The sequence below is a fragment of the Emydura macquarii genome, unplaced genomic scaffold, assembly GCF_026122565.2.
Source record: "Emydura macquarii macquarii isolate MOO-44397 ecotype Brisbane River unplaced genomic scaffold, CSIRO-AGI_Emac_v2 contig_3517, whole genome shotgun sequence".
Taxonomy (NCBI): domain Eukaryota; kingdom Metazoa; phylum Chordata; order Testudines; family Chelidae; genus Emydura; species Emydura macquarii.
In genome coordinates, this window is record NW_027133654.1 from 6,514,810 (window position 1) to 6,542,368 (window position 27,559).

General features: G+C 40.6%; 1 protein-coding gene across 1 annotated transcript in view; it reads right to left on the reverse strand.

Moving 5' to 3' along the window:
- DISC1 (DISC1 scaffold protein) overlaps nt 1-27,559 on the reverse strand; it is a 311,403-nt gene that overhangs the window by 63,634 nt on the left and 220,210 nt on the right. The window contains 1 exon segment of the mRNA XM_067535895.1: nt 4,672-4,732. Coding sequence (XP_067391996.1) covers nt 4,672-4,732 — 61 coding nt within the window.

Below are 27,559 nucleotides of genomic sequence, written 5' to 3' on the forward strand. Positions count from 1 at the left end.
TTTTTATCTGGGAATTAGAAAAAGCAACTAAAAGGCCCTGTTTCTGTGATGAAGGGACGTCACAGAATAATCTTTTGAGGCTTGCAGTATAGTACTATCACTTTACATTCCCTCAGCTCAAGAAATGTCATCTTTACATCCACTGATACCAAAAAAAAAAATGTTTCCTGCCTCAGGCAGTTGTGATAAGGGAGTTAGAACCCATCACCAGGTGGGCCATAAGATATCATGGCATGCATCACAGCATATCAAGTGTCTGCTGTTCACTATTTTGTAGCTAATGTTCTCACAGTCGTTGTATGATTAGCAGTTGGTGGGGGTGGGGAGGGAGCACAAAATGAGTCACTAGTAAGGTATAATATTTTGTCTAACTTGCATTTACTATTACTGCAACGGAACTGTTCTTACATGAATCAAAGTCAGTGTGTTTAGAAACAATGGATGAGATTTTATGCTGAGTCTCTTGGAGGTGCAGCACACAACTCACAGCCTTGGGGGCAGGAGGGCAAAGGTGGCTTCAAATCACATCAGCACACTTCTAATTCTGAGCCACTCAAGGGGCTGAAACAGCCCCCCAGCATAATTTAGGCAGGCTGGGGGATTCAAATCCTGCTGTAGCACATCTAGATGGTGCAAAAGCAGCACTGGATGACATTGCAGATGGGTTTAGGAGTTCCAAAAACCAAGGATTCTGGGTTAAGGGGGATTAAGAGTATGACCAGGGCTCTCTCCTGCTGGACTTTCTAGAGCATCCTTGGGAGACTGGGGGGAGTCAGTAGGCAGGTATAAAGCAAACCCAGAGGGCAAAAGTATGGCACAGCGTCCATAGCTATCATGGCACACAATCATCTTTTTATCTGTCAGTCAAGAAGGGAAGACATGGCATTCTTTCTGGACATGAATCATTCCACCACTGATACTTCCCATATGAAAGTAAGAATGAGGAATGCTAACTTGTGGAAATTTCATTCATACAGGTTAAGTTAGCATCTGATGAGTCAATCTGCTGTGATGCTCTTCGATCCCTTGATATGCCAGGCTCACACACATAAGAAAATGAACTCCACCTAAGACAGTCAACTAAGGATTATCACTGAACACGTGACTAAACCTCGCTGCTTTTGGCAGCTGTAGAAGCCCTCTGAGGCACTGTCTATATTAGGAAAAAACATGGTAACTAACAGTAGATAAGACAAGGAGGTTGCAATTTTAACATGAGCTACGTTTAGGTAAACGCTAGTTTCTCTCATAGTCTTTACCTTGACCTGCAAACACATCTGAAAGCTAAAACCTGTCTTGACTTCATTAGGATTTTACCTAGAGTTTGTTACGATATATACTGGCAACAAATCACATCCTTTTTTCCTAATGAACTCTAAGAGTTTAGCAGGGACCTGATAGTCTTACTGGCTGGAAGGGGCTGGTAATTTTTCTCTTTCTCTTCAAGAGGCTCTCACCACTCCTGCTGAGCACTGAGTAGTATCTTAATTTCAGGAGATACTTCCTTTTGGACACAAAGTAAACAGCTCCACAGTTGATGGTTGGAGGAGTTTGCTAAAATAAGCACGTTTTCTGGTGTGCTGTTAGATCTTTTAACCTTGGCAACCCTTTTCGGGATGGGCTCTGCCACTGTAGAAAACTGCACCTGCACTGAGGCTGATAGGAAATCCAATTTATCCATTTTAGTATTAATATACTCTTTTACTCTGGTAAAGAGGAGGTCAGAAACCTCCTGGTTACTTCTTGAGGAGATACAGCAATTCAGTTGGTTAATACAATTCAAGGAACTTAGCCCTCTGCTTAAGAGTGGCAGATCTGAACTGCCTCCTACTAACAGAATGAAGGAACAACTCACTGCAGACATATGAAAGTAGGAGAAATATTCTTTTTGGGGAGAAGGAGCTGAGAAGGAACACATGATGACATATTGCAGAATAAAAGGTTTTTTTTATCATGAGTTTGGGATGATCATATTAATCCCAAAAAACAGTAAAGCTAAAAGTGAACTTTGCACATCATCCCAAGCAAGTCCTGATAAAACCATTACATCACACTTCCTATACTCTTCATATGTCACATGTTATAGAAAAGCTGTTTTAGTGAGTTTCTAAAAAGTAGATTTTTAAAAAATCCCTCTGCCTGTGTCTTAGCTACCCTAAGTCCAACTAGTGCAGAGCTCAGAGAGTCTAAGATATTTTCAAAAAAGACCTAAAATAGCTTTTTAAAATGTAAATATATCATAACATTAGAGATAAGATATCTCAGGCCAATCCACATTTAGAATGGATGCTGGTACCATTGAAAAGCTAAGAATCTGCTCTTTCCAATGAATAAAGCTCCTATGTCTAGCCCTGCCATTCCTTGAGATTTTAGAACTGTGACATTTATATGTACAGAAAAGCTATCACTAATGCAGGACTGAATCTTGCCCATCTTGGACTCAGATGGAAGCAGGGGATTTTTAGAGTTAGGGTGTAGGGCAAGAGTCCACATTTGGGAGAACCTGTTTTTCTGTCAGTTTAGTTTTGTGTGTTTTTTTGTTTTTTTTTAAATTGTAGCTTTTTGAAGATGCTTAGGTGTCTGCAATGTTAGAATACGTCTCAGGGAGATGAACAGTGAGCAGTGGTCTGGTGGAATGGTCAAAGGTGCATGACAAACCAATTAATTAATATGACTGCAGGAATGTACTTGCAAAACTTCAACTACATGTATTTAGTTCTCAATAAAACCTGAAGACAGAAACTTCTAACTAACAACACATTAAAACCTATAGAAGGGATAGTAAATAATTGTTTGTCAAGGTCCAAATTTCTTGGTCAAGGTAAAGTCAAAATCCAGACTCCAGAGAAAATAATTAAAAAACCCTCCAACAATGATAGTAATAAATAAATAGAAAGATTTTGGTGTCCATTAAAAAACGTCTGGCAGTCCAGATTTGGCACTGTGGGCCGCTTATCGACTACCCCTGACCTATAGTGTAATTTCAGTAGAAAACCCAGATTGAAAGAGACACGGCAAAATCTATATGGTACTAAGAAATGCAACCTACCAATACAATCTCAACATGTTTCGTTACAACACGCTATATTGCTTAAGTCTGTTAGGACCAGTTTGAAATGTTCACCCCTTGTTGATAAAGAAATGACTTGACAGCATGGGCTTCCAATATACAGTATAGTGCCACAGGAGGTTTAACTTTCAATCCTTTCCCAGAAATAATACACTTCACCGAAACTGAATGAATACCAGCATGATGGCATCTAGTCCAGCACAAATTTCATTCTCAGAAGTACGAGTACTGGAGGGAAGCAGAGGGGAACACATGCCACACACTTTTTCAAAACCCATTAACAGCACAGAGTGTATACAAAACACACCGAAAAAATTCCTTGGATTGGAGTAACATTAATGCAGAAAAAGAAAGTTTTGGGTTGATAAGACAACCCAAAGGCAATATTTAATTGCTTTAAAGCAATTCAATATTTAACTACAAAGCTAGAAGCAAAACTGTCTGCCCACCACCATAAAACTTCCCTCAGAAGAAAATGCAAATGACATTTCTCTGCAGACCTTCCCTGTAGTTAACAAGTAAAGAGAAGATCATTTTGTTTGTTTGGGGATCTGTTGTGTTGATATAAACCCAGAAACATCACTATGTGTTGTGACACTATATTCTTTTAAAAATTTGTATTCTTGATGAAAATTTAAACAAACAAGATTTTGCACTCTGGTTTTGATTTACTGCTAAATATGGAACCGATAACGTAATAAATATTTAGTATTCAAAAGCACATATGAACAGGTCTTAAAATCCGGAGTATTCCCTCAGCCATTATGGTAAATACTGCATGGGTAGAAATTCCATTCTCAATTCCTATCTAGCACTACAAAAGAGATTTTTTATACAGATCAAAAATACAGACTGTAGCCAGACTTTTAAAAAAAATGTAACTAGTTCTTTAAAATAAAGTCCATTCTAACAGATGGTTCCATTACAATAGCAACACAGCACTTGGTGGTAAACTTTGGAGAGGGAGGGCAACCCTTGAGGGATGCACAAGAGTTCTTCACACAGCAAGAGGATTAAATATTAATCCTTGCAGGAGTTCAAAAATATGTATAAGGAGTAGGATTATATAATTAAAACAGCTATATTGTTGTCTTGGTTTCTATTTGTATATGGGGGTAGAGAGGAAAGAAAGATTTCATTATATTTTTCAAAACGATTCCAAATTAAATGGGTCATTACTTAATTACATAAGAGCACAGAATTCATAGGAGAAATCATCTGGCCCAGCTAATTTGAATTCCCTTACACCACGGGAATCCACTACCTGGATATGCTGGGTATATATGGCCACTATACACTGGCAGATTAGTATAAAACAGCTGCAGCACAAAGATGAATCTGGCCCATAATGTAGAAATTTATGGAACTTTCAAGCCTTTGAAGTTGTTTTTTTTAAATACAATTTTGTTACACTTTCTAGGATGATGGACTGAAAGTTTAATAGCAAAAATTGCCTCTGAATATTCCTTTCTAACTTCTGTTTTTTGCTATTTTTTAAAAATAAGTTCCAAAGTGTTCTCCAACACTCTAAAGCAATATTTACATTTATAAAGAAATATTTTACATTTTTTTTAAAAAGGGTTCCACCATGTCATCATTACCTATGCAGTTTATCCTCCAGCATCTCCATGAATTTCACAGCATTTTCCTTCACGTTTGTCTCTGCAAGATAAAAGTCAAAGTTAGTGAGTGCTACTGCTGTTTAATTTTAACTTGTCTCCTCTTATTATTTACTAAGGAATCAAGATGAAGAGGTAGAGTACACAGATTTATTAGTGAAAAATGTCCCTTGATTTTTTATTATTTTTTTACATCCCATCTCTTACATGCTATATTATACATGTATCAGTTTAAAGATGAATTCTACTAGTTTTTCATATAAAATTAGGATCTGAATGTTTTTTCCCTATGTTTAAAGTCTAAAGCACATATTAATGTATTTAATTTATTATTATTGCTAAATTCTGCCCACAGCTGTGTAATGCAAATGGTGGGGAGAGAAGAAAGAGGGCACAGATAGTCTTCTCACCTTGCAAACAACTGGGCTAGATCCTCCTATTATCCACAGGAGAAGCAGGCCAACTGGGCCTAGCTACCATGCCAGTCCATGCTTGAGATCCCTTTAAAACATGGGACTAGACTGAAGCTGTTCCAAGCTCCAAAACAATTTTAATGGAACTTAAATGCTTTTGGGATTGTTCCCAATCTACAAAATATTCTTGAATTCCAGTATTTTACACTGGGACCTGGACATTACAAGAGATGTGTGAGGATATCCATGTATATCCACATATCTCCTGTATGTATGTGTGTCCACATATCTCCTAGTAGCTTCACTGAAGAGTTTGCTGCATGTAATTTATTCCACATGACAGAAGGAATATTTTTAGCCTTCATTACAACAAATGTTATGCAAATTTGTAATGTGCTGCACTAAAAATGTCCCTTTTTGAATATCCATATGCCCCAATCTGGACAAGACGTGAAGGAGATCTAAATCCTTTCTTGGAGGACAGAAGCATTCAATGGATCAACATTTCCATATTGTGGCAAAGACAGTTCTTCATTTTTGTCTCTTACCAAAATTATTGTCTCTACGTCAGAGGAGAATATTAACTTCTTAAACTTATAATGGAAACTATATCAATTCTTGATAGAAGATTCCTCCAAATACACTAACTGTTTGTACACTTTGTTGCTTCTGTAGACTGTAGGCTGATCTCACTGCACACACCAGTGGCTCCTAGCATCCCTTCATCTACCCAACAATTTGTAATTTATTAAATTATTTTCTGTCTCAGAGAGAAGTCATTCAGGGGTCAACATTTTAAGCTTCATGGGGAAGAAGGACAGAGCTGAAATGGGGTTGGTGTTGTTAGGCTGGAAGGTGTTAACAGCTGCCATCAACCGGTTCTGTAATGTATAGACAATTCCAGACCTATGTAAAGATAATGGGTGTGGCAACCAGATACCGGGAGCTGTGTGTGTCCCATTTTTCCTTTCCAGTTTTCCCATTTCCCCCAAAATCAATAGGGTTCTGGTCACTGATGCCTAGAAGATTCCCTGAATTTTGGGAATTGATCGGATGCAGTGTTAAAAAATTATTGGGTTACATCCAAACAAACAGACAAGCAGAGACAATTCCATAAAGTTGAGTGAATGGCCTCACTTTGCTCAGCCAGTCAGATATGGTTGTTTCTATAGACGATACTCTTGGAGAGCCCCACATTGCTGTCCATGGCATCTTCAATTCAAATTCACCTTCAAGAGGTGCTGTACAACACAGCAACATGCTATGACTCAGAAGGATCAAGGAAGGCTATATGCATTTACTTATATTTACAGTTCTGCATCTCTATAAGCAAAGTGCTAGTGAATGTTATACCAATGAGTTATATAAAGGATTGCAATAGTGGTGAAGGAGGCCAAGGCACAGGTTTCTTTATCTCATATCAAAGAGAACTTTATATCGAAGTTAATTATAATAGGCAACACTGTACTACAAGGCTTGTAAAAAGCATCTGATTTTTTAAATACTTTTTATTCCTGTTTTTCCTGGTATAGGCCCTAAAAAGGCCTATTTGCGAAGCCCCCAAGACTCTGCAAGATAGTAAGCCTTCCTTTAATCACATACTATAGTTTTAACTAAAACATAAAAATAACTTGAAAAATTAGGTTATCTGTCAGTTGCAAATGTTTTGACTTATCACTTGATACATGCTTTGAGAAAGAATAGCTTTAATATGTATGGTGGCAATGCTCTTCGTTCAGTTGCCATTGCCATAATACCCTTGAACATGAGATATTACAACTTCTTCCTGATATAAATGTCAATATATATTAATTTTTGGAGAGGGATGAGAAAGGGTGGAGAATCTGTTTCACACTTACTTTGTTTCTAACTGATATAGTGACTTCTCTTACATGAAAGATAAACCCTACTTCCAATTTCTCCTGCTGTGCTTGTCATATTTTAATTGGACATGATCTGATACAGTAATTCTTGCTTTCACAGTTCAATCTTGCCCCTGCATGTTATTTTACAATGCCCTTGAAGCACACAGCTTAATAAGTCAGCATTATTCAGTGACAAAAAGTAACATACAAGAGAAACATACAAGAGAACACCACTAGTCCAAAGTAGGTCAGTTAAATGCTAACACTCATTTGAAAATATCCTCACATCACTAATCCACATGCACCCCTTTCAAATGTTTTAACTAAATTAAGAGAAATGCAAACTTTCTGTGGTTCTCTCCTCTCACAGCAGACTTGTGTTTTCTCCTTGCTTTCTTATACATGTAATTGAAAGAGTTGTGACCTGAAAGGTTGTGGGGGTTTTTTGTTTTTTTGTTTTTTGTTTTTTTAATAACTGCTTTAAAATTCTGTGTGTGTTACTTTCCTGATAATGAATATCAAGAAACACTGTGACAAGTACATGAATATTTCACACTTTTGGACCATCATTGGAAATACAGCACAAGCAGCAGATTTCTAGATTTTGTTTTAATTTAATAAAAACCATTCAAGCCAAAATCTATATATGACTCTCTTAAATGTAGCTGAGAAAGTACTTGATGATGGCAGAGAAAATAATTTATGAGGTTGTGTACAGCATAAACATGTAAAAAGATTTATTTTTAAATTAAAGCAACCAGGGTCTATTTTTCCACCAGTGCTCTGGGGATTTATGTGCTTCACTGTTATTGCCAATTAAGGGGAGTTGCCCAGACAAACAGTGTAAATCTTCAAGGAAGAATAGACTCCAGTGTATTTACTGAGACCAGAAATAAGATTTTCCCATAGAATCTTAATTTGGACAAAAATGATTCAGCAATTTGGTTTGGTCATAACTATATCATATTTTCTTCTTTCTCCTGGAGCCTGACAAGCCTGAATCCAGTCTTTACAAACAATCAGGGTCAGGCAGAGTTGATGCTCAGTGGGTACACCTGCATTTCTCTAGTGTTTCCCTTCAGTTTCAAAATAATTACACCTTTCAGTTGCAATGATAACCTTTTGAAAGTGAGCCAATCTGATGTTAGAGTCAAATCCTCAGTTACTTACTTAGTGTTTGAGAGCATCAATAACACTTATAAGTAAGGCAAGAAACATTTCACCCTTTCTGTGTATACTTATGAGGGTTTACCTCCATTGTTCCTCGAAATATGTCGTTATTAATTTGGTTTTCAACAACTTAGAGAACAGAGACTACAATATAAACACCATATGCTATAACCAATGTTTTCAGAACTTATCTGTGATTTTGAGTACCCAACCTGAGATGCTTTGGGCATTATTTTCACAGGTGATGAACACCTCCAGATAACTTCATTTAGAGTGGTAAGTGCTTGGCACCTCTGAAAATTAAGCCTGAGGTGTATCAAATTGGGTGCCCAAAGTGTTTGCACCCAAAATCAGTGGCCATTTTAAAATATATTGGCCTATATATTCACAATTTTATACAATATTAACAAGTAGTAAGCAACACTTTGTGTCTCAATGGTACAAAATCTAAAGTACAGTCATTAAACTTCTGCATTCTTCTTTCTAACCACGATACAGCATCTACCAGTAAAATAACGGAAACATTCATTTGGGTACAGATAGGAATAATCTGTAGTCTAGATCTAGGACTGAAATAGGAATGGGATTTGCAGGTAAGGATACAAATGCAAAGAGCCTTGCCTGCACTATGTGGTGCAAGCCCATACAATTAGCCTCTCCCTTTCATAAGCATTACATTCCTTCCCAGGTGTTTTTTGGGCCAACTCAAGCAAAACTCCCACCAACTTCACTAAGAATTTTGTTTGACTAAGGTCTGAGGGTAAAATTCAGCTCTCAGTTATACTGGTGTGAATCTGAAGTAATGGCATTTACTTCAATGGACCTCTGGATGAAACAGAGAGCAGAACTGGGCCTTAAGTAAGCACAGCAGAATTTAGCTTTTGAAATGTAAAAAGGAAGTTTTTTTAAAAGAAAGCACACGATTATTTGAAAATATTTGATCTTCTCTATTATAGTGGTAGGTCTGCTGAACGGAATGTGTGAAGTCATATTCTGAAAACTGTGGCAAAGCTTCAGTGTATTTGAAGGTTAACTTGAAAAGACAGTCAAACTTCAAGAGACTACGTTTCAGCTCCTCAAACCATATGTCAAGCTGATTCATCAAGCCACAATAACAGTAGCAAGATTTTGGAGCCCAGACCTCCTCTATACATTCTTTAGTTTCAATACCCTGACGTATTAGAGCCACATACTGTATTCCTCTAGGAACACATGCCAAGAAGGGCTCTGAATAGTTTTCCTAGGGGAGGGGTTTTCATACTTTTTCATGGTCTGAACACATCTTAATAGAGTGATTGTCTCATGTCCACCCATCTCATTTGTGATCGTGATGTGAGCCACCTTCCCTCCCAATTTCCCAATCCATTCTGCCGTTTTATAACTTCTCTGTGGCAACTACAGTCATCAATTATACACAATATTAGAAGAGCATTTATAGTTTTAACTGTCTTTAACATGGTAAGGGCTTTGTCCTTTTTGAAAACTTTAATCACAGTCTCCTTTTGCCTTCCATTTCATCTTCCCCTCCCACTCATGGCTGTTCTGTTCCTTTCTCTCCCCTTTCTCAACCTGCATAAGCTTCTCTGCCATTTGGTCCCCCTTGTCTTTCTCTCCCCTGGTTTTCCTTTCTCCCTGCACACTTCCTTGCTTTTTAACTCCTTTGTTTGCTGCTCCCAAACCCTCTGATCATCTTCACCTATTCTGCTGGAAACACTGCTGAAAACCACATTCTCTGTTCCCCTGGATATTTCTCTCCCACTAGTAGTTAGCAGCTCCCATCCCACCTGTGATTCCAGTTTCTTTTCGTCCTCAGACAGAACAGCAGCTCCACAATAGAGCCAGTAAGCTTGGGACTCCTCATTTCTAGCTTATTTTACAGGGCTACAAGCTGCTCTTTGCAACGGAGAGCCTGGACATCTCTATAAGCAGCTGGAAACGAATAACAGTCTGTACTATATGACCAGACTGCTCTCTGTGGATTGTTAGTGGTCAAAAGACCACAGCTGAGGAAACGTTACACTAGGTACTAGCTAAACAATACTGTATGTCTGCCAAAGGTTACTGAAACACATGGTGGTCTATTCTAATTTCTTCTCCCTCTGGTTCTTCAACTGAGCCAGAAACATACAATACTATATGTATAGTTTTAGTCCTTGAATTGAAGACCGCACCACTTAAAATGAATGGCCCCCCATCAGCTTTTTAATATAAGTCACTGTCAGAAATAGTCTCTGTAGAAATTCTCCCAAACAAAAAAAAAGGTTCAGAATTTCATGCCAGTCATAATGCTGCTGCTGAAAGTCTCTTTTCTCTTATTAGTTGTGCAGCTGCTCAGCGTGCTGGTAAATCTGGCTGTACAATCTGAGGAGCATCCAGCTATGCACAGAGGCTCCTCTTCAGCCAAGAGGACAAAATGTAATTTTGTGCTACACCAAACATGATTACTGGTGCAGAAGGTCTCTGCACATTACAGACTCGTTTATGGAACACAAACAGGGTGTAGGCACACAGCCAAGAATGTGTGTGTGAAATCGGTTCCCTAGAGCCATGGATTCTGGCTACTGAAAGAGATATGGGGGAATACAAGAACACGTGTAAGAGCTTGGAAAATGGTGAAAATGAAAATGTGGCAAAGAAAGGATGCCACTGTGGCAACTGGTGAAGGAAAATGACAAACCCTTGTCTTCACTTCAGTGCATTATATGGTGGCTAAAACATTGGCCCTTCAGGTTATTTTAAAGCAAGGAAAAACGAGCAGACTCCCTCAGGCCTGGTCTACGCTACAGAATTCGGCTGATGTAAAGCAGCTTTATTTCAATAAAGTTTGGAGAATAATTTGATCTACTCTAGCACTGTCTCTGGAGTCTTGAGCCACAGCCTAGTGGGAGGCAAACCTGTGTACCGAGGACCAGGTTGCCACTCTACAAATATCTGTGTTTGGAACTTGGGCCACAAAGATACTGAGGCTGACTGCGAACTCATTGAATGAGCTGTGACCATTGGGCGGACAGACGTTGGCCAAATCACCACACATGCAATCCAGGAAGAAATACTCTGCGTGGAAACTGATTGACCTCTTACACTGTCAACCACTGATATGAACAGCTGGGAAGATTTACAAAAAATGTCTGTCTATGTAAAATGCCAAGGCTCTTCTGACATCCAAGATATGCAAACGCTCTTCCTCACTGCTCAAATGTGGTTTTGGGCAGAAAACGGGCAAATAAATTGGCTGGGTTGATGTGAAAAGAGGAAACTACCTTTGGGAAGAACTGTGGATGAGGGCATAGGCAAACCCTGTCCTTGAAAGAGATTGTATATGGAAGTCCTGACATTAATGCCTGCATCTCTCCTTCCTAAAGTGGCTATTACTTCACCTTCAGAAGCAGCAGAGAGCAGGTAGTCAACAGTTAAACAGGGGACCCATAAGTTTTGACAATATTAAGTTTAGGTCCTACACGGGAATGGGTCCTGCACTTGAGAGTATAATTTGACTAAGCCCTTTAAAAACTTTTTGGACATGTCACTGGAGAAAGTAATTGTCCACTTTATGATGCAACACTGAAACACTGGCCAGATGTACTTTAATACAACTAACTGCCAAACCTTGGTGTTTCAGGTATAATAAGTATTCCAGAATATGTTGCACTGAAAAACTGGTTGGTGGCATCCCATACCACCTAAGAACAGTTGGAGAAATACCTCCATTTTGCAAGGTAAGTAGCTTTTGTAGAAGGCTTTCTATTAGTTAGCAGAATCTCTTGAATGCCTTACGGGCAAGCCTGCTCTCTAGTATCTAGACATGGAGCATCCACATAGTTAAATGAAGGGACTGTACGCTCGGGTGGAGAAGGCAATTGTGATCTGGGTGATTAAGTCTCAGTCCAGCAGAGGTGAAATTGGTGTCAGGAGAGTGCAGAACCAGTGCTGAATGGCCCATGCTGGGACTATAAGTATGACTCCAGCCTGATCCACTCTTATTTTTGGCAATACCCTATGAATGAACAGGATTGGTAGAAAAGCATAGAGGAGCATGCCTGACCACATCAATAAAAGACATCTGTCATGGAACCTGGGTGACACTTTCTGCTGGATTTTTTTGCAAATAGATCTACTTGGGGAAAAACCCCACTAAGGGAAGATGTATCTGGCCATACTGAGCAAAGAGACCACTCATGTTGACTCGTAAATCATAGAATCGTAGGACTGTAAGGGACCTTGAGAGGTCATCTAGTCCAATCCCCTGCATTGATGTATTAAGTATTCGTCTGCTCAGGTTTTTACGCATGCCTGGCAGGTAAGATGCTTCTAGATCTACTGAGTTGACAACACAGAGCTCCCAGAGTCGAGTGACTTACTGACAGAGCGGAGAAGAGGAGGGCAGGGTTCCTGACTGCTTGTTGAGATAAAACATTAGTGCTATGTTGCCTGTGAGGACTAAGAGCCTGCTTTCTCTGATCTGCAAAAGAAATATCTGGCATGCCAGTCTGACAGCTTTCAGTTCCCTGACACTAATGTGTAAAGCTAAATCCTCTAGAGCCTGCATCTGTAGAGAACTGAGGTGGGCTCCCCATTCCAAGGCCTCAGCATCTGCATGAGAGTCAGTTGGGTGGGCAAATGGAATGTCTACCCATACATTGGCTGGATCTCTTCACCAATCTAGGGAGGTAAGGACATGGGGGGGCTCTCTTACCATGGAGTCCAATTGATGGCAGCTTGACAAGTAGATTGATGCAAGTAGATTAGGAGTTTGGGGGACTGCATATTCCAGCCCTTACATCTGTCCCATCATAGGGGACAGTTCCAGAAAAGCTCAGTGAGGTGAACCCTCCAAGGATTTCCTCCCCCAGCCTTCTGCCTTGGGTTTTTCCACAAAATGGGGCAATCTGGCCCATTGTCATTTACACAGAGGCAGATGTCAGTATATTTTAGAGGTGTTCTGAGTGAACATTTTAAATTCATCTCATTTATAGCTTGTGATGCAGGCAGGCCAGATGCCAGCTCTTGCTCAGGCTGCAGGCATGAGCTAAGAATGGAAAAACTCATAGCTGGAGATTAGGACAATTCACCTGTAGGTTAGTTTTGCTCAAAATAAGTATTAATCTTATAAGAAAGTATTTAGTGTTTAGATTCTATGAAATGCTGGTAAATTGCTGTAATTTCTGTATTCCATGCTATAAGAAAACATGTAAGTTTTACTTTATAACTTTAAAAATGTTTGTTCTGAACTTGTGAACCCAGGCATAAGAATCATCCCCCTTTCCCCTCACCCATGCAGAAGGACTATCAAAATCAGATGGGCCATCAAGGAACATTGCAATACAAAGGAGTGGTTAATGGTCCTATTGCACTTTACAAATGTTACGTGCAAGGAAGCTCATCCTGTGGATTTGGAAGCTGAATGAAGGAAATACCACAAAGTCACAGGACAATTTTCCATTTCTCTGCTGTTTGAACTCTCATGAAGCCCGTCACCAGACTGAAGTCAGACATCCCCACAGGCTGCCTCCTGGGCCTGCCCTGAAAGACACTTTGAATTGACAGATCACTACAAATCTGACACTCTTAGGATTTAGATGGTAACACAATGGTGTGTATGTTTGCTTGTTATAACCTGTAAATAACTCCATTCTTTCTTTTCCTTGTTAATAAACATTTAGATAGTTTATTACAGGATTGGCTACAGGTGTTGTCTTTGGTGTAAGATCTAGGGTACCAATTGATCTGGGGTAAGTGACTGGTCTCTTGGGACTGGAAGCAACCTGAATATGGTATGATTTTTTTTTGGTGTAAGTGACCATTTATCACTAAGTCCAGTCTGCTCGGGTGCCAAGATAGACTGGAGACTCTAAGGGGGCTGTCTGTGACTCCATGGTTACATTGTTATCGTGATCCAGGAGTTCACATTTGTTACTGCCTTGGTAAAATCTAACAATAGAATTTACCACCAGTTTGACGTATCTGCCCTGAGGTAGGCACTCATGATCGTGAGCCACTCCAGATGGCATGACAGAGCTATTTTGGACTGATCTTTGGTGGCATGAAACTGAAGTGACTATGTGAAGATGTGTTACAGGATAAACAAGTAAGTAAGAGCCCATCAACATCTAATCATGTGCATTCCCTCAACTCTCAAAACATACACACTTACCCGGCATGCAGTACAAGACCAATGGGAGTTGAGAAAAAGCATAATGTGAGTTTAACACACATTCGTTTATGTTTCTATGGGCTAGGTCATTCTATGAGCTGGATTGTGACCAGCCCCGTGCAGGTGAGTAAGGAGATGGTGTGAGGAGGAGAATGCACAAGGAACTTTCCCACCCATCCACCTACCCCAACACAGGTGATAAGAACAGCCTAGTCCTTAGGCACCCTTCCCAATGTGGGACTTCAGCTTATAGACGCAATATGGCCTTATGTCATAAAGTAAGAGTGTTTCTACTGATTACATTAAATGCTAGAGTCAAGCTGTATGGAATATAAGTGAGAAGACACTGGAGTTAAAGTTTCAAAGCTGAGCACAACAGACGTAGCCACAAAAACGTGTGCGTACACAGAACCCTTTTAAAACCCAAAATTGCTTGGTTACCTAAACAGGATGTATTGGAGGTACAATGAGGGCAAACACAGTTTAGCAGCCAGACCCCTTGTGACCTGCTTTGAAGACATGGGCCATTAAATTGTAGGCAGTTGATTTTAAAACAATACTTACAATATAAAAAGATTACCAGTTTTTATATATACTTTTTAGTGTGAAAAAGTAATATGCTAGACCTCTAGGCAGAGATAGCTTTAATAATACTTGGTTTAAGAGGGTTCCAGTGAAAGGATTTCTTATAACAAGATCATAAAGTACATTTTCCAAATGAGTTATATCTATTCTGTTCAACTGTACAATAAAACAAGGGATGTAATTTTAATGGGAGACAGAACCTGTTATACTGCAGATTGCTGTGTAATTTCCACCTATATTACTCTACAAGGGATTGTGGTATTTTTTTTCCTTGATAGCCTTCGCTGTCACCAGAGTCAGAGATAAGCATGCAGTTTCTCCTTATCACCAGGATAAATAATAAAATATTTGAGCTGGCTGGTAACCTTTCTGATAAAAAGAGAGACTTAATACATATTTTGGTATAAAGAGATAATGAAAAAAAGTAGCCCTATTACCAGTTCAAAATCTCTGTCTGGATTGAAATGGACAGTTTCAGTACCAATGGAAAAGCATTTATTGGAATTAAACCACAAGAGCTCTGTTACAGTAATTTCCAGGATCTGAATCAAACTCACAAAAGAAAGGAAACTGAAAACCTGCCCTTAGCATGATGTCTAGCTCTTACTGCATATATAAGTGAAGTAATTCGTTACTTAGAAACCCCACATTATTGAGCACAACCGTTCTAATTTTCTTGCCGTGAAGACCCCTATTTGTGATGGAGCTGCACCTGGATTCCCTGTATACTTGGCACTGTTGCTACTTCTCACATTTTCTATCCAGGCTCTCTCTCACCTTGCCCCATCCTTCTTCCTAAGCCTTTTTTTTTTTTTTTTTTTGGTAATTTTGCTTTCTGTGTTACATTATTTTCCCATTTTCCTTTTTCTCTCTCTCCTTCCCTCTCCATACAAAATGAGCAATAAATATTTGCCAGGGATAATTCTCCAAACAAACAGGGAGTCTGGAGGCTACTAGGCCCCTAGCCAATAAGACAGTTTTGTGGGCACTCACTGTTAGAGTGCTTCTTAGAAGGTGAGAAAAAAGCAGGAACCACCCCCCCACCACCACCTCCAACTCACCAAAGTGCTTCAGATCCCTCACACCACTGACTGGTTTTGTGCGTGCACACGCATGCACAGACACAGCTCCTGCAATGTGGATAGGAGTCTTGCAGTTTCCCCACTTCCATTGCTCCTCTCCTCCAACCTCTGCTAGCTTTCCCAGTAGTTATATCCAATCTCCTCCTGTACCCACAGGACAATCAGAGAGGAGCAGCCCAGGGAACTCCGAGCCCCTCTTTCATGTCTTTCGCCAGGTGTGCTGCAAGCTGATGCACCAGTAATCACCAACAGCTGGAACTACTGTGCTCCTCCACTTCCAGATGGATTTCAAGCCCCTGGAGGATTTGCCTTAGAGGTTAGGAACCACTGCTTTAGCAGAAGAGTGGAAATGGAAGCTAATGTAGTTTTAACCTTAACTATGAGCTCAAATGCTTTTGTTAGTTTTTGACACTGGCCAGTGGAGAAGTTATTTTTAGAAGTTCTAGAGGGACCAGTTAGGACCACTATGTCCAGGGATTGGGGAGGATTTCCAGCAGTCAGTTTCACCACATCCCACAGCCAGAAACTTTTCTTGATGCCCAATCTGTATTTTTCCCATAACCTCCCTCCCTGCCTTGATTCCTGGACTGAACCATTGTGCTGTGAACAAGAATGGGCAGGCAGGTTGGCCAGGAGCATGTGTCTGTTTGGACAAAGGAACCGGCAGAAAGCTGGAGTGAGCCAAAATGCGGAAATAGGCAGGTCATGGTGAGGAGAGCCAGGCAAGTAACTGCAGGGAGGAATGAGCTTGAATGTGGGAATGCCAGAATGGGAAGGGAGACAAAAGATATTTTGTGATATGAACCTTTTGAGATAAGGGAGGGATCAGTGCTTAGAAAAGGGAGAGAGGGAGATGCTATTAACTGAGAATGAGTACATTTGTTCTCAGGTGACTGAATTAAATCAGACTTTCAGCATTACTTGAATGTGATTGTGACTGCAGTTAAATTAATCTCTTTTACTGTTATTACTGGCATATAAAACCTTTTCACTTTCCAAAAAAAAAAAAAAAATCTGTACCAAATTTTTCCCAGGCAGCTCTCGTTCACCGCATAAGAGATGCTTAGACTTGCATCCAAGAATTTTGAAGATTTTTGAGGCACTTCCACACAAGCACTGCTGGACGGATCTGTAACAAGCTACTAAATTATAAAATCATTTATTAAATCAGTGTTTGACATGGTGTCTCCTAACGCAATTCCCAAGCCCAAAATGGATTTAACAGAAGATAGCATATGTTAAGATGCTGGTTTTGGCCTATAAAATCCTAAATTGACCTCTAATCTACTCTGAGACACGTGCTCTTTCATGGTTGCAATTATTGGAGGCACTCAAGCTACAGCCTTCTTGGATTTAAAAGAAGGGGTGGCTGGCAGGGTACCTTCTGAAGGGCTGTGGACTTTGGAACTCCCTCCCTTTGGTCTGGATTAGGCTGAACCTGACCTTCAGGGCTTGCTGCACACCCATTTCTTAGATGTTCAGGATGCAATTCGGTTAGATCCAATTGCTATGGAGTGAGTGGGTTCTGGAGTTGCTGCAGTACATTTGTTTAACTGATCTGTCTGATTGGTTGGTTTATTGTGTTATGTAGGTTGTGTAGCTGGTCTGGACGGTTTCTTAGGAATTGTTGTATTTTAAACTTTGTGAGAATGCCTAGAGGTCCTTTATTAAATCCAAATGAATCAGTAACTACAAAAAAATGTCACCCATCCCTCATATGTCTTAGAGCGAACCAGTAGCTTACCTTCGTGTTCAGCTCTGCGGCTAACACATCATCACATTTCTGTCAAGCACTACTGGACAAGTTTTAAGCTACAGCTACATTACGAGCTAGGGGCGTGAGTCCCCTGCTTGGGTACACATGTGCATACTAGCTCTCATCGAGCGAGCACGAGTATAACTGGCACTGTAGCCACAGCAGACAGACAGCAGCAGTGGAGATAGACTTGAGCCGTGCCATGTACATACTCATCAGTATGGTCTGCACCCAGCATGGCTCAGCTGTGCACCCACCACCCATGTGGTTACACTGCTATTGTTTCTCACACTAGCTCAATGAGAACTGGCACAGACACGTGTACAAGACGAGGGGAATCACGGCCTGAGCTCACAGTGTAGATGTAGCCCTAGAAATGAAAAGGGTTTACATGGCAATGATATACAGAGCTATGTTACTGGACACATTTTCAAAGCTGTGTGGGGATTTCATCCATGGAACTCCTGGTAACATCAATGGGAGTCACACACTAAATCTCCAAGCAGCACTTTGGAAAGGTGGCTTATTTTCAGCAATTTTCAGCATAAAAAGTTACTATCCCTAGAGTCAGTAGAAATTTGGAACAGTTTGGATGAAATAAATGACTCACTAGGTAGCAATTTTTCCATCCAATTAGGCTGGGCAGTTATGCTGAGTACATATAACATATCCACACTCCCCCTTTTCCTCCTAACAGAGCTTACACATTAAATACAAGTTAAGGCTTCTAGTATTTCATATTTGTTGATTTGATGCTCCTTCTGGGGCACATACCACTATTTTGTTTAATTATTATCCCCCCCACATGCATCTGCAGTACTGAATGTCAGTAATATTGAGCTCAAAATCATTGTACAAACCCCCATAGTAACCATTTGTAGTTTACTAATAGGACATTATATTTGCATTAGAATGTTCAGTTCAAAGTACATTGGGTAAATTAGCTCTGAGGGTTACCACCATAAATCTAAAACCAGAGCATCAGGTCAATTAGCACAGCTTCTAAACTGCAATAGTCTGGACAAAAACAAAGCGTATGATTAAAATTCTAACAACTGAATAGCCATCCTGGGCTGGAAATGTCACAAAAGCATTGTGCTTGATCCCTAGGAGAGGACAGAGTGACTCAGCTCTCACCACTCTTCAGTAAACCTGGTGACTGATTAGGCAGTGCTAGATTAAATCATGGAAAAAGGGGATGGATCCTCCGGGCTCCAAAAAGACATCGTCTTCCCAATCAAAACTAAAAAGACAGGGTAGCATGAGGGAGTTTGGAGTATTTGGGAGTTTAGCATTGAGGGGAATATGTGAGGGAATACACTCCTCACATAAAATCTGTACAAACAACAAAAAACTTTTAGCTTCTAAAATGAAGACAAAACCTAGGACCACCTAATACCCAGTCCAGTTACAGACTCAAAATCTCAATTTAATAGTGGAGGTAGAAGACCTTCAACAGATTAGTCAGGGTGGGGAATATTCAGCTTAGTGCAGAGACTGCAGGATGTATGACTATTTGTTTTATGGGAAAATTGCATATGCATGCACCTGGTATAGTTCATGGTCTTCAGAGATCAATATAGCATCTTGGGATCAAAGTTGCTGAACTGGAGGAGCAGAGAGAAAAGTAATTATACATAGAGGCAGCAGGAAAGGGGACATTGTAGAGAGGGTCTACCTCAGGACTGGCAGCCTGATTTTCCAGGAAGATTAGCATAAGAAATCTTGAGGAAGATAGTGTCACAATGGAAGGAAATTGGGATGGAATGAGAGGGAACAATCTTCTTCAGATGAGCCTCAGCACTTCCAGTACAGGTAGAGGAGTCTGCTCTGCTGACATACCAGGAGTGATCAATCAGGGCATGGCACAGCACAGCGAGCCTCCAGGCAACCTAAGGAGCACAGCTATACCATGTGATTAGTTGGAAGGGTCAACAGACAGGCTCTTAAGCCTGGCAGCTGTTCAGCGGCTGCTTTGACAACTCCTGCTTGCTCCCAGCCTTGCCCACTCCAGGTAACCCAGTTCTGACCCTAGGCTCTTTTTCCTGAACCTGGGCTCTGACATCTAGGCTGACTGTGGTTCCGACCTAGGCTCTGGCTCCTGACACTGTGTGTGACCCTTGGTTATGGCACCTGGGTTCTGATTCTGACCCTGATTCTTGACTACCGATTCCTGTTCCAACCACTAGGCCTGACACCTGCTCTGATCATTGAACCTGATTTCTGCTCCAGTCACTAGGCATGACTGCCCATGTCCTAGTCACATGACATTGTGCACCAAGGTGGTCACACCAGGGAATCTGATTATTAGAAATATTGATATCTGGGTATGCGGTGAAAATGAGAACTGTTTGGTGACTCACCTACTGGGTGTGAATGTGACAGATCACCCTAAAAATACTGGGGAGGATCTAAGGGTTGTGGTATAAAGTGGAACCAATGTTTTAGGGAGATTCAGGAGAGGTACTGGAAAACACACTTGGACCTTGCGTATGCTTATGGCGGTGTGCGTAGTATGCATAGCTTTAATCAAGATAGCATGCTAAAATAGTAATGGAGTCGTGTACTTGGAGTGGCTAGCCCATGCTGCTGCTGCCCATGCTACCACAGTTACATTTTGAAAACTGGTACTGGCTGTTGGGAAAAGCTGACCTAAAATCACCAGATTACAGATAATGTGAAAAACTCTGAACAGATTCCTTAGCTAAGAAATGAATGACAGAGGCATTCAGTGGAGGGAGATTTCGTTTTGTAAGTGAGAGCTTGTTGGTCTTTAAGCTGTTAAAACAACTTGCTTCCTACCAATCAGGGTACAGAAAGCATAATGATACTCTTCCCCCCCTTCTACAAAAACAAAGCAGCATTTCTTCTGCCTTGTCAATTGCATTAGGAACATTTGTATTTCTGACCTAAAATGACGAAGGAACAGTCTGCACGATTGCAGTTTTTGCCTGTGGTGGGCCTTTTTCCTGCTCCAATTTCTAAGGAAGAAGTGCTAGACTCAGATACCTTTTTCTGATGGACTTTTCTTTTACTTGAGGCCAATCTCATCCTTATAATAGCACAACACTATACAGGTTCAGAAGACAGAGAAAAAACATATAAGCAGACTAACAGGCTATGTATGATCTAACCTATTTGGAATAATATAAATTCTTTTGGCAAACTTCTATAGTTATTGCCGTTTTTCTTTTACTTAGAGGTTCTTAAAGTATCTGTGGTAGTATGGATAGGATAATCACGTCACATCAGTAATGAGGGAGGAAATAAGAAGGGCAATGAAAAAATCCACTGGTCAAAAATCAATTTGTCTAAATCAAAATCATCCTGTGAGATACACCAAAGAAATGCCAACTTACTTTAGCATCTAAGATGGAATCTCACCTGGTGGGACCACAACCACATCAGAATAATAAGTTCTAGAATAAGACTCATGGATTTGCCAAACCAGACATTTATATGATGCAGCAACTGGCAGAAGATGAGAATTTCTGCATTCATACAGGGCACTCCAGCATGTCTGGGAGTGTCTTGGGGTGGGAGAAAACGCAGCTGGATTGCTATGTGCTCTGGCAATCTTGGCCTGTGGAGCAGCTCCTTGGAAATTGCTATCTGTTGGCAGAAGTTAGAACAACCCTGAGGCTGCTCCAACTTGTGGCCAGATCACTACCAACAGCCTCTGGGTTAGAGCCACCTATGCCATCCCCCAGCATGACAAGCACTGCACTGGAGAACCTTCTCCTTAATGTTTATAAAGCATCTTTCATCTAAGGATTCTGAAATAGACTTGGTCTGGCAGAGATGGGAATAGAATCCAAGAGTCCAATTCCCAGTATGCTGCTTTCAACCATATGGCCTCTATACATCCTTAATCCAAACCCTTCCATTACAACCCAGACCAAAACTAAGGCCATTTTGAATGCTGAACATATTCCACTTCTGAAGGTAAGTCACTGTCATGCAGTAGAACCCCAACAAGTGTCCACAAGGGGATAGGCAGACATGCACATTGATGAGTTTTAATATTCAGATGATGGGTAACATCACAATCAGCAGCAACCTTGAACTCCATGTAGATGTAAGAGCCTCAGGGGGGGAATCCCAATACACTCACAACAGGAAATGGGCAATATTTGGGAAGATATAATTCTGTTCCCATATGTCTCATACCAATAAATAGAAGTATCACTTAGCACCCCTACAGCTATCTGCTTACACAAAACAAAACATGTAAGATACAATAGTATTAGGTGGGCAAAGTCCCTGCAAGCCCATATATCCAAAATGTCCCATCAGTACATTGCAGTTGATGCCACCATACATAGCCATCCTTCTACCCCCTTGACCAGAAATTTTGTTCTGCCTTCATATGAGATAAGAAGACCCTAACAGCAGATGAGCCCAACTCTGCCAATACATACACATTTGATCTATCAAACCACAAAAGTGTGATGAACATGGGGGAGCACCTTCTCATACAGATGGCAGAGACTATGGCCCTGCCCGCCGAGTCAGCAGCATCACAGGACGTCTGGAGCGCTGCCCTAGCTACAGTGATTCCTTTCTCCACGATGGTGCTAAAGTCTGCGGCCTGGCCCTGAGGCAGGGCCTCAGCGAACTGCCTGAGGGAGTCCCACAGGTTGAAATTAAATCTGTCCAGGAGGGTCTGATAGTTGGCAGTCCTGAACTGCAGGCTTGCTGTGGAATAAACCTTTCTCCCAAACAAGTCCAGCTTCTTATTGTCCTTGTTTTTGGGAGTGGACCCGACTGACCCTGCCTGTCTCACTGGTTAGCCGCATCTACTAACAGGGGTCCCGGGGTGGGGTGAGTGAATAAATACTCAAACCCTTTGGCCAGGACGTAATATTTTTTCTCAGCCACCTTTGACGTAGGGGCGACAGAGGAAGGGGTTTGCCACAGGGCCTTTACGATCTTAAGGACCCTTTCGTGGACTAGGAAGGCCACTCTCACTGGGGCAGCTGCTGCCAGCACATTAAAGAGGCTATCTTCAGCCTCTTTTAACTCCTTCACCTCCAGCCCCAAGTTGGAGGTGGCGTAGGCAAGGCCAACAAGGCTCTTGCCGCCTGAAAAGCCTCCAGTGTCGACGGTGTCGGCAGGGGCACTCTCCCACTCCCAGAAGTCAGGGGAGGCTCCCTGACCGGAGAACACTCGACGGGCTGGGTCCGGTGCATCTCCATACTCGATCCTGCCTGTACCAACAGTGCAGGGGAATGTCCACGCTCCGCATGCTGCTTCTTCCTCTTCGGTGCCAGCGATGTTGTGCGGTGCTGAGTCGAGGCCAGTGCTGGCGGTGCGTTCTGTACTGAGGTCACGCTCTGTGCCAAGATGGACCGGGCCGGCTCGGACGCCGGGCAGAGCACTGCCTCCATCAACATGGCTTTCAACTGGATCTCTCAGTCCCTTTGAGTCCTCGGTTTAAAAGCCCTGCAGATCCTACACTTCTCTTTTCTGTGTGCTTCCCCCAAGCACTTAAGGCAGCGGTCGTGGGGGTCGCTGAACGGGAAGGCCTTCCCGCAGGAGGCACAAGGCTTGAATCCCGGCGACCAGGGCATGGCCTGGCCACTCTAAGTCCCTGCAGGGACTTGCCTTATCTCTAACTACACTTAACAACTACTTAACTAACTTAGAATATCAAACAAGTCCAAACAAGGGGACTAGTACTTGCTGAGAGCAAGGCTAGTTCCAGCAACCGTCACGGGTGGAAAGAAGGAACTGAGGGGGTGTGGGGCCAGCAGCGCCTCATATACCGCGGCATGTGTGCAGGGCTCCAGGGGGTGCCCGAGCTAGCCTTACGGGATCTGCTAAAGAGAGAAAAGTTCCGAGTAACTGTGCACGGAGGCATGCACACACCTATAGTGGAATGGACATGAGCAAGCACTCAAAGAGCCGTTTTTGTGCTTGTTTCGTTTAAATTAAGATGATTAAAAGCAGCGTTTTTCTTCTACACAGTAAAGTTTCAAAGCTGGATTAAGTCAATGTTCAGTTGTAAACTTTTGAAAGAACAACCATAACATTTTGTTCAGAGTTATGAACAACCTCCATTCCCAAGGTGTTCGTAACTCTGAGGTTCTACTGTATTAAAATGATTAGCAAAGACAACATTCAGTCTCTGTATGCACAGCTGTGTGTGCAGTGCAATTGCTGCATTTGCACAACACATCACATAGAAGTTATTTTCCAAAATGCAGGTGTGAGGGAAGCATCCAACCCCAGACACAAATAAAATGTTCTCTTATACAATGGTGTTCTTTTGTTTATTCATTTTGATTTCTTTTTGTTGCTACCCTAATTTTCCATTTCTCTTCATCATTTTAATTAAGGTTGCTCCTTTATACTTTTAAGCTTGAAAAGCGTTATAATTTTTGTATTTACTATTAGAGCTGGTCAGAAAATGAAAAACAATATTTTTATAATTTTTTTGGTTTTCAAATTTTTGTTATGATGAAAATCGTCTGCTCTTTTCAGAGATTCAAACGCAAGAAAGGACCACTGTGACTACCTATCTGGCCTCCTGTATAACATAGGCCATAGAACTTCCCCAAAATATTTCCTTTTGAACTAGAGCATGTATTTTTAAAAAAACCCAATCCTGATTTTAAAATTGCCAGTGATAGAGGATCCAACACGATCCTTGGTAAATTGTTCCAGTGTTGAATTACCCTCACTGTTACAAATGTATACCTTATTTCCAGCCTGAATTTATCTAGTTTCAACTTCCAACCACTGGATCTTGTTTTATCTTTGTCTGCTCATCATCAAATATTTGTTCCCTTTGTAGGTACTTATAGAATGAGATAGTCACTCCCAACCTTCCCTTTGTTAAGCTAAATAGATTAGGCTCCTTGAGTCTATCAACACAAGGCATGTTTTCTAATCCTTTATTCATTCTCATGGCTCTTCTTTGAATCTTCTCCAATTTATTAACATCCTTCTTGAATTGTGGACACTAGAACTGGATACAGTATTCCAGCAGAGGTCACCCAAGTGCCAAATACAGAAGTAAAATAACCTCTCTACTCCTACTCAAATGTTTCCCTGTTTACACATCCAAGGATCATACTAACCCTTCTGGCTACTGGGAACTCGCATTCAGCTGATTGACCACCAAATCTCTTTCAGAATCTCTGATCCCCAGGATAAAGTCTCCTATCCTGTAAGCATGGCCTACATTCCTTAGTTCCCAAATGTTTATATTTACATTTGGTACCATTAAAACGCATTTTGTTTGCTTGAGCCCACTTTATCAAACGAGCCAGGTCGCTCAGTATCAGTGACCTGTCCTCTTCATTATTATTATTATGTCATCTGCAAACTATGAGTGATGATTTCAAGTTTTTTCCAGGCCATTGTTAGAAATGTTAAATAGCGTAGGTGCAAAGACTGATCCCTGCAGGGCCCCTCTAGAAACATACCCTCTTGAGACAATTCCCACTTTACTACCTTTTGAGACCTACCAGTTAGCCAGTTTTAATCAATTTAATGTGGGCCATGTTAAATTTTTATTGATCTAGTTTTTTAATCAAGATGTCATGTGGTATCAAGTCAAATGACTTACAGAAATCTAAGTATATTACCTCAACACTTTTCCCTCTATCAACCAAACATGTAATCTCTTTGGCCAGCTCTTTTAAAACTCTTGAATGCAAGTCACCCAGCTCTGCTGATTGAAAAATGTCTAACTTCAGTAGCTTGATTTAGGATTAAATCTTTACCTCTTTATTTCACTGATAAACCAATAAAGAATAGAGAGGGCTAGATATTCAGCTGGTGTAAACAAAATATGTCTTTTGACTTCAATGCAGTTATGCCAATTTAGTCCAGCTAAATATTGGCCCAAAGAGTTAATGCTCGAAGGCAACACAAAATAGAAGGAGAATGAAACAAAAGGAAAAACAATAAACCCTCCTACCAAAACCAAATGTTTTCAAGTCTGGCTTTGTTTTATGTTTCACTGAGATCTAAAAGAATACAAGTTTTAAGTTAGTTTTGGCACATTTGAGTTATCTAAGCACCACATTCTGACCTGGACATATGGGGATTTTTCTTCCCATATTTGGAGAAATTAATAAAGAAACCTCCATAGTATTATCTCCAAGTGTTCTCCATCATGGAGTTCATTTTAAGACCTCAGAATACGTCTTAAATTTCACAAAAAGAATTCGCTAAAAACCCAGCCTTGAATCCTCCTTTCCCAGTGTTCTTCTCAGGCAGCAGCTTCTCAGTATCTCCAGTCCATACTTACGACAGCTTCATGAATATATGAATCCAGTGAACAGTGCTGCATCTCCAAGCCCTTCAATTCTTTCTGCTGAACAACTAGATCATTTAGGATGATATCTTGTTTTAGACTCAATAGCCCTTCCAAAGCATTCAATAATGCCACTGAAGTCCTGCTTCACAAATTCCCAGGAATGTCATCACATTCCAGATGAAGAATGACAAGTATAAACTGTGGCATCTTTAAACTATGAGGGAGAAACAAAGAATACAAATCTGAACTACCATGCCAACCGAATCCTTTCATTCCTGGAGATGCAGGATCTGTCTCATCTTTTCTAAGAAGACTGTAGGAAATCCATCAAAGACTGATGGAATTAATTACTGATAAGGGTGCAGCAATCCAGATTAAGTCAAAGAGCTCAAATGTATGGTGCTCACAGTGCTGTCACTGAAGAGAATTAAAACCTCCTAACCTCACTCATAGCTCCTTGTTCACCTGTGTAAAATCCTTGTACAGAAGATGCCCTGACATCCCCTTGCTAATCTAGGAGCCTACTGTTTGATTCCTGAAGTTCAGCATTAGACCAGGGCAGACATCTAGCACAAGCAGCAGCAGCAAGGGTAAACAAAGGACAAAAGAGTTTAACTCCTTCTCTAATGACACCCTGTCTGGAAGAGAGAGCCATATACAACTCAGAACCAGTAATTATACTCCAGAAATACACAGGATTCACTACTTCAGGGGCTCAGTCAAAATACAAAGGATTGGTGCTGATAGGGCAATGAAGTTAGCCCAATAGTTTTGCTGTTTAATACCATTACAATCCAGCCATATTACAATTTATTGTAGATGGATTTATGATTATAATAATTGTAAGAAGTAGTAAACCACTATTTTCTCCATTGAATAATATTGTTGTCTGATGAAACTTTAAAATGTATGCATCTTGGTGGCACTAATCTGTTTCTTTGAAAGAACAGCAGCATATTATTAATATCTTTATATAGTTTGATTTTAATTTGAATAATAAAACATAATAATTTGCTATATCAACTATAACAATAAAACAAGAACTGCAATCGTGCCATTTTATTTTCAAGTGTTATGTTTCCATTTAAATGCTTTTAAAGCATCCAGGAAAAAAAGGCAAAAAAGGAATTTTAGGACAAGTGAGGACAACTTTGTTGCATTCGTCTAGTTAATAAACCAGCTTTACACAGTTTTTCTCAGAACTAACAGCATAAGTGTGTTGTTTCTGGTTAACATTAATAGCTTTTATATGGGAATTAGGGAAAAATCATCCTTGGTTAATTTCCTGATGATATTTTTTTCAGTTAAGATAGCTACTCTAAGACTACTGATGATTAAGTGACATTTCCATAATATACCCATTTTGACTCAAGACATCTCCAGAACGTGAAGCTGCATTAAAATTAGGGATATTTAAGTTTTGTCTTTGATAAATTACAGCATACTGTTTCATTTTGCAACAGGCACTGTTGTTCTGGAACACAGGTGCACACACAGACTGGCTCATACAAGTAGTAATGTTAAGATAGTGATTCAAACAGACCAAGTGAAGGGCAGTTAAAGCTAAGGCTGATTA